Source organism: Mandrillus leucophaeus, unplaced genomic scaffold (assembly GCF_000951045.1).
Source record: "Mandrillus leucophaeus isolate KB7577 unplaced genomic scaffold, Mleu.le_1.0 Scaffold838, whole genome shotgun sequence".
Lineage (NCBI taxonomy): Eukaryota > Metazoa > Chordata > Mammalia > Primates > Cercopithecidae > Mandrillus > Mandrillus leucophaeus.
This window is the reverse complement of record NW_012109119.1, coordinates 841,924-850,901: the sequence shown is the minus strand read 5'-3', so window position 1 is coordinate 850,901 and position 8,978 is coordinate 841,924. Positions and strand designations below refer to the sequence as shown.

The window sequence follows — 8,978 nt, the reverse complement described above, 5'->3', positions numbered from 1 at the left end:
AAAAGATATGAGACGGGAGGCTGAGGCAGGAGAATGGCGTAAACCCGGGAGGCGGAGCTTGCAGTGAGCCGAGATCGCGCCACTGCACTCCAGCCTAGGCGACAGAGCGAGACTCTATCTCAAAAAAAAAGGAAAAAAAAGATATGAGACAAAACAGAAAGGAAAATGACAGACAAAATTCAGCTATTTCAGTAATAAAATTAATGGGAATGGATTAAATAATCCAGATGAAAGGCAGAGATTATCAGACTGGATTTAAGAAAATGCTTGTAATCTCAGCACTTTCGGAGGCCAAGACAGGTGAATCACTTAAGTCCAGGAGTTCAAGACCAGCCTGGGCAACACAGTGAGACCTTGTCTCTAAAAAAAAAATAAAATTATCCATACATGGTGGTGTGTTCCTGTAGTCCCAGCTACTCTGGAGGCTGAGGTGGGAAGATTGCTTGAGCACAGGAAGCACTATGATATATAAACTATATAATATTTTATTAATATAAATATGTAATATATAAAATATATAAATAAAAGACACAAACCATATGATCATCTCAGTAGATATAAAAAAACTAACAAAATCCCTCACCCTTTCATAGTAAAAACAAACTAGGAAAGAAGGGAACTTCTTCAACTTGAACATCTATGAAAAACTCACAGTGAACATCATAATTATTGGTGAAAGATTGGATGCTTACCCCTAAGATCAAGAAGACAAGAATGTCTACTCTTACCACTTTTATTAACCATTGTACTAGAACTTCTAGCCAGGTGGTATGGACTGAATGTTTACACCCCAAATGTACATGTTGAAGCCTAACCACCAATGTGATGGTAGTAGGAGGTGGGGCCTTTGGGAGGTAATTATGGTTAGATGAGATCATGAGCATGGAGCCCTGTAATGGGATTAGTACCCTTATAGGAAGAGGAAGAGACACCCAGAGCTTCCTGTCTTTTTGCTGTAGAGCAGAATAAGAAGATGGCTATCCATGAGCCAGGAGGATAGCCCTCATCAGAACCCAGACATGAAACCACCCCGATCTTGGACTTCCCAGCCTCCAGAACCATGAGAAATAAATGTCTCTTCTTTAAGTCACCTAGTCTATGGTATTTAGTTATAGCAGCCTAAGCTAAGACACCAGAGTAATTAGGCAAGAAAAAGAAATAAAAGGCATTCAGATTAGGAAGAAGTAAAATTATTCACAGATGACATGATCTTGATGATGTATAGAGTATCTAAGGAATCAACTAAAAAGCTTAGAACTGATTAACAAATTCAGGATGGTTGCAAGATATAAGATCAACATAAAAAAATCTGGTGAATTTCTATACACTAGCAACGAACAAACCAAAAATGAAGTTAAGGAAATCCCACTTAAAATAACATCAAAAATAATAAAATACTTAGGGAAAATGGAACAGTAGTAGTACAGAGCTTATACTCTGAAAACTACAAAACATTGTTAAAAGAGAAAGTTAAATATCTAAATAAATAAACATCTAGTGTTCATAAATCAAGATAACATTGTTAAGATGGCAATACTCTCCAAATTTATCTACAGATTAGCACAGTCCTTTTCAGAATTCCAGTTGGCTTCTTTGTGGAAATTGAACAAGCTGATTTTCTAAAATTAATATGGAATTTCAAGAGACCCTGAATAGCCAGAACAATCTTGAAAAAGAAAATTGGCCGACTCAGACTTCCAAGTTTCAAAACGTATATGAAACAATAATCAAAACAGTATGGTACGGGCATAATGATAGACATATAAATCAGTGGAATTGAATTGAGGATCCAGAAATAAATCCATGGGTCTTTAGCCAACTAATTTTCAACAAGGATGCCAAGACCATTCACTGGGGAAATCATCTTTTGGTAGCAACATTCAAAAGAATAATGTTGGATTACTAGTATTAGTTTCCCAGGGCTGTTGTAGCAATTACCACAAACTGGGTGACTTTTTAAAAAATGGAAATGTATTCTGTCATCATAGTTTTAAAGGTTAGAAGGCTGAAGTCAAGGTGCCAGTAGAGCCACGCTTCCTCTAACGGCTCTAGGAAAGAATCTTTCCTGGCCTCTTCCAGCTTCTGGTGGCCCTTAACATTCCTTGGCTATGGCTGAGTAACTCCGGTCTCTATCTCCATATTTACGTGGCCTTATTCTCTATACTCTTCTGTTAATTCTCCTACTACTTTCTTTTATAAGGATGTCAGTCACTGGCTTTAAGACCCACCTAAATCCAGGATGATCTCATCTCTAAATTTTTAATTACATCTGCAAAGTACCCATTCCAAATAAGGTCACATTCACAGGTAACTTCAAAGAGATGCTATTCAACCCACTACAGACCTTACTTTATATACCGTATTTTTAAAACAACTCCAAAATACATCAAAGACCTAAACATAAGAGCCATAAAAATGTTAGAAGGAAACATAAGGGTAAATCTTCATGACCTTAAACTTGGCAATAGATTCTTAGATATGACACCAAAAGCATGAGAAACAAAAGAAAAATAGATAAATATGACTTCATCAAAAGTAAAAACTTTTGTTCCTCAAAGCACACCATCAAAAAAGTAGACAACTCACAGAATGGGAAAAATATTTGCACTTATCTGTTAAGGGACTGTTACTAGAATATGTAAAAGAACTCTTACAACTCTATAATAAAAAGGTAAATAGATTTTAATGTGGACAAAGGATCTATATAGACATTTCTTTAAAGAGGATGTACAAGTTGCCAGTAAGTTCATGAGAAGTGCTCCGTATAATTAGTCATCAGGGAAGTGCAAATCAAAACTACAATAAAATAACACTTCACACACACGGGATGGCTAAAATCAAAAGGTCTGAAAATAAGTGTTAACAAGATGTGGAGAAATTGGAACCCTCTTCTGCTCATGGGAATGTAAAATGGTACAGCCACTTTGGAAAACATTCTGGCATTTTCTCAAATAGTTAAGCATAGAATTAACATACGACCTAGCAGTTCTATCCCTAAGTATATATACCTAAGAGAAATAAGAACATAAATCCACATGAAACCTTGTACATGAATGTTTATAGCAACATTATTCTTAATTGCTATAAGGTGGAAACAAACCAACTGTACATCAATTGCTGAAAACAAATTTTAGTATATCCATATGATGGAATATTATTCTGCCATAAAAAGGAATAAGGTACTGATACATGTACAACATAGATGAACCTTGAAAATATGCTAAGTGAAAGAAATCGGTCACAAAAGACCACATACAAGTGAAATTTACAGAAGAGGCAAGTCTATAAAGATAGAAAATATGTTAGTGGTTACTTAGGGAAGGGTCAATGAGGAGATAGGATGGTGATAACTAAAGAGCACAAGGATACTTCTTGAGGTTATGGTATTTTAAAACTTAACTGTGGTAATGGTTGCACGTATCTGCGACTATAATAAAAACCATTGAATTGCATACAGTAAATAAATAGATTGTATGGAATGTGAATTATATCTCAACAAAGCTGTTTCTTTAAAAAGAGCCTATTGTATCATTCACCACCAAATAGTATTTATGACTATGCGTCGCTGAGGCAACAGATCAGAGAAGGAAGACAGAGAGAAGTGACTAAGATTTTGCCTAATGGTGATTGAGATGGCTGCCAGGAAACTTTCTTTTATTAAAGAACAAAGGAAGTAGAGGTAATTCTTGATTCTGAATACAAGCAACTCATTGTGTACATTTTTAAAACTTTCTGTTTTTTGAACTTGGGAAAAGTTTGCTTAATTACAATGCAATTTTTCTTTAAGTTTATAAATAAAATATGAAGACCTAAATGTAATCTCTTTTCTTTTTCTCCTCCTACCATTTTTACTGTAAAGGGAATTTACACTGGAAGAGTACTTAGCCTTCAAGAATTATTGATCCAAGTGGGAAAGTTGAATGCTGAAGCTGTTAGAGGTCAGTGGGCCAATCTTTCGTGGGAATTACTTTATGCCACAAACGATGATGAAGAACGTTATAGTATACAAGCTCATCCACTACTTTTAAGAAATCTTACGGTACAAGCAGCAGATCCTCCCCTGGGGTATCCGATTTATTCTTCAAAACCTCTCCATATACATTTGTATTAGAGCTCATTTTGACTGTAATGTCATCAAATGCAGTGTTTTTATTTTTTCATCTTAAAAAAGTAACTGATTCTTGTAACTTCAGGACTTCTCCCCACCCTCATTCAGATGCCTGAGAACAGCTAAGCTCCATAAAATTGGTTCTCTTAGCCATCTTAATGGTTTTAAAAAACAACAAAAACGTCTTTTTGTCTAATGTAAAAGTTAGAACTATTTGGCCAATACTTGTGCCCTCTGGACTTTAGTAGACTTTGGTAAATATGAGAAAACATTTGTGTAATTATTATATAATGAATTTTGTAATGCTTTCTTAAATGTGTAATAGGTGAATTGCCATATAAAGTTAACAGCTATGTAATTTTTACATACTTAAGATAGACATATCAGTGTTCTAAGTAGTGATAATGGATCCTGTTGAAGGTTAATATAATTTATAGTATTTTCAAATGTGCTGTTTTAACACCTAATATTATCTGAATGTTTTTATATAGTTTGTTTTCATAGACTTCAATTCACAAACTTTAAAAAACTTTTAATGAAATATTTTCTTTCCTTTTCAAATATCCTTTTGATATATGTGAAAGAAGCAGGGTTCATCCCATTCATCATGTGAATATTCACAGGAAGAGCAATGTTAGGGTAATCTGCATATGACTACTAAAGCATAGATCTGACTCATTATATATTTCTTTCAAATGAATTTACTGCTTCTGAAAAACGATTCACTCAACAGGACTACCAGTTACTAATGTCTTAAGGTATATGAACTAAAGAGGAGATGGGAAGAAAATTTTTATAATATGATCTGAATTTTATTTTCATTCTCTTCTTGCTTAGGAACGTTTTACAGATACATGTAAGGGGGATTAACAGTGAATCCACATCAGTTGAGAGATCAGTTTCCTCTACTTCTTACTTAATTTCCAATGAAATCGGTAGGAGCCCCCTAGATTTATAATAATGTATTCTCTTTAGAAATCATTCAAATTATATGAAATGTACCAGTTAAGCTGCTATTAATATTCCATTTATTTAGTATGTGGACCAGTTCACTCTAACAATGTTAAAGGATAACTTTTTGGATCAATTTTCAGTTAATGAATTCAAGAGATTTGTATGTTTATCTTTTTTTTGGAGGTAATATAGTACAGTTACTAAGATAAGATTTTATATTACTCTTGAGTTCACATCTCAGACTTACGGTTTAATTTACATGATTGAGATTTACTAGCTGTATACCTTTATATCTTTGTCATGTAGAAATATTTTCTCATGTCATTAAAAGTACTTTGTAATTATCACCTTTTTTTTTTTTTCGAGACAGTCTCACTCTGTCGCCCAGGCTGGAGTGCAGTGGCACGATCTCGGCTCACTGCAACCTCCGCCTCCCTGGTTCAAGCAATTCTCCTGGCTCAGCCTCCTGAGTAGCTGGGATTAAAGGCACGCGCCACCATGCTGGCTAATTTTTGAATTTTTAATAGAGATGGGGTTTCACCATGTTGGCCAGGATGGTCTCGAACTCCTGACCTCATTCTCCACCCACCTCGGCCTCCCAAAGTGCTGGGATTACAGGCGTGAGCCACCGTGTCTGGCCGTAATTATCACTCTTAATGACAGCATAAAATTCCATTGATATTATTTATTGGATTACTATCCCCCAAATAATGTGAATTTTCAGTTGTTTAGAGATTTTCACTATAATAATAATAATGCCAAGCTATGCCTTCCCTTAACCTTGCATCCTCCTCAAACTATTCTCATATCTCCATTTCATTCATGGCCAAGTTTTCTCTTTCATTTACTTGTCAAACCATTCCAATCTGGATCCCATCTCCATGACTCCCCCAAATTAAAAAAGAAAAAAGTTTTTATTAAGGTCACTATCGACCTTTTTATTGTCAAACCAGCTAGTAGTAATTGACACATTTGACTATTCCTTGAATCAGCTTTTGTGTTTTCTTTTGGACTTTCCTGATACTACATTATCTTTGTTTTCTTCTTATCTTCCTAGCAACTCCTCAAACATCTTTGCTGCCTTTCCTCTTCTACCTGACCTCTAAATTTTAGAATTTCTCACCAGTTGGTTCTAGGCCCCCCTTTGTATTTCTGCAATCACCATAATCTCATCTACTTTAAGACTTGAAATAGCATCAATAAGTTGATGATCGAATATATGTACCTAACCCAAGCTCTCTTCTTACACTGAACCTGTATATATCACTTACTTTATATCTTCACTTAGTATATTAAAAACTGACTGTTAGATTTTGAAGGGAAGGCGAGGGTTAAAGAAAGACACACACAGAAAGAGGATAGCTTGACAGCAAATGCAAGCTTTACGTCCAGCATAAAACCTACAGAAGTGGGGGACCAGCTTAATGCCAGAGCCTACCACTGCTTCCAGGCTGGGCGTACTTATAGGCATGGGTGTGAGGGGTCTGGGCAGTATGGCTTGCTGCCCAGCAGGATATTGATAAGATGCTCCCATGATGAGGTGGTTCTGGCCCTTGTTCTAGCAGGATGTCATCATGGTATTCCTTGGAACTTTGCCCAGCAAGATATAGGGATATTTCTTAGGTTGGGCCTTTTTCCACCTTGTGATCAGGTAGTTAGGCAGGATGTTTCTCACTGCCCAAACCCCTGTGAAATGTTTCACTTTGACTAAGGTCTGCAAAATAGCGGGGAGCTTACAAACTGGTGCAGTTTGGACTAACACTAATCTTACTGAATTTTCCCTAAAACCTTTTCTACTTCCAACTTTTAGTGGTGCATTCATACCAACTATTTCAGAGAGCTAGAAAAGCCAAGCAAAATAGTGTTTTAAAATCTGCTTAAAGACATTAGAAAACCAAAAGACAGTGAAGAATAACATCACTAAGATCTAAGACAGAATGAAACTTAGATACCTGAGCTCAGCATTTGGGCTGCTTTTCTTGTAGGAGATATGCCAATTCAGGATAAGGTGGTTGTGAGTCTGAGACACTAAGTAACACTTATGACAGCCTTGCTGCTGAGTTAGAGGGACAAAAACTGGAGACCAAGGCTCTCCAAGGAAGTAGGGAAGGGGAAAGGAACCCTAGTTAACTGACCATACATTGGGTTGTGTCCCCAAGGACCATATCCAAATCGTAAGGGTGAAGAAAAACCAGATGCAGTTAGGATCTTCTCACTTCCCAAAACTGGATTAAGGTGACCCTTTGTCCGCTACCCAGAGCAAATGTAAATCCTCTCTGATCTTTTGAGTTATTTTTATAACTTTTCACGTTTAGTATTGGAAAGTTATTTAAAGTATCTGAGGAAACAAGGCAACGTGATCAAAATCCGAAAGAAGCAACGGATGATAGGACCGAGCCACAGGGGACCCAGATAATGAGCTACACAACACAGGGTCTAACATTACTATCTTTAGTGTGTTTAAAGATCTAAAACACAAGATTGAGAATTTCAGCAGAAAATCAGAAACTATATAGAAGAATCAATCAAGTCCCCAACTTAAAAGTACTTTAATCAAGTTTAAGAATTCAGTGAATAGGCCGGGCGCGTGTCTCACGCCTGTAATCCCAGCACTTTGGGAGGCTGAGGTGGGTGGATCACGAGGTCAGGAGATCAAGACCATCCTGGCTAACACAGTGAAACCCCATCTATACAAAAAAAAAAAAAAAAGCCGAGCGTGGTGGCAGGTGCTTATAGTCCCAGCTACTCAGGAGGCTGAGGCAGGAGAATCACTTGAACCCAGGAGGTGGAGGTTGCAGTGAGCCAAGATCATGCCACTGCACTCCAGCCTGGGTGACAGAGCAAGACTCAAAATAAATAAATAAAAGGATTCAGTGAATAGATTTGATAGAAACTGGATACAGTGAAGTAAGAATTCATGAACTAAAAGTTATGTCAGAAGTAAATACCAGATATGAAAAACTAAGACACAAAAGAATGGAAGATACAGTAGAGAGAATAAGAGACATAGAGTTAACATGAGGAGATCTAACATACACATAACTGGATTTCCAGAAGGAGAAGAGAGAATATGACAGAAGCAACCTGTGAGGAGATAATGACTGAGAATTCTCCAAATTTTTAAAAGACATGAAGACTTGCAAGATCAAAGCATGATAAATAAAAACAAAATTACACCTCAGCGCATCCTAAGAAAAAACACAAAAAGAAAATCATTAAAGGAGCCAGACAGTGATAAAAGACATTACTTTTAAAGGAGCCACAGTTTTATTAAACTGACAGCTAACTTCTCAACAGAAAATATGGGAACCAGAAATCAATGGAATGATATTTTCAAGTTACTGAAAGAAAATATCTACAATTTTAGAATTCAATACCCAGCCTTTCCCCAAAAACAATTCTTGAAGAATGAAGGCAAAGACACGTTCAAACACAACAAATTTAATAGCAAATTGTCATTAAAGGTAATAGTAAAGGGGATTCTTCAGACAGAAGGAAAATGATCCCAGAAAAGGGTTACAGATAAAGGTAGGAATGAACAGTAATTTTAAAAAATAATATACAGTTTAAGGAATATTAACTATATAAAATAGTCTTCAAGGTTAAAATAAATAATGTTAAAACGTGACAATAATATATACATTTGGTCCAGGAATTCTAAGGTCCTTACAATTATCAGAAAGATTATAAGTAATATTAGACTGCTGTGTCATCTATAGGGTAACCACTAAAAGAACAGCAAAAAGCAAAATAAATCATATAACTACAAAGCTAATACAGGGCGAAAGTGGAATAATAAAGCAAAAAGGGAGAGAAAATATAGAACAAATAGGACAAATAGAAATCAAATAGATTAGGAGGTTTAAACCTAAATATCAGTTACAACATTTATATGAATAGACAGTGTACCAATTAA

The 8,978-nt window shown here is 35.9% G+C and overlaps 1 protein-coding gene across 1 annotated transcript in view; it reads left to right on the top strand.

Moving 5' to 3' along the window:
• Positions 1 to 4,533, top strand: part of PCNXL4 (pecanex-like 4 (Drosophila)) — a 42,692-nt gene extending 38,159 nt beyond the window's left edge. Inside the window, exon 11 of the mRNA XM_011968311.1 lies at positions 3,860 to 4,533. Within this exon, the coding sequence (XP_011823701.1) occupies positions 3,860 to 4,111 (252 nt within the window). The 3' untranslated portion in view covers positions 4,112 to 4,533. The remainder of the gene's footprint in view (positions 1 to 3,859) is intronic.
• The last annotated feature ends 4,445 nt before the right edge of the window (positions 4,534 to 8,978 follow it).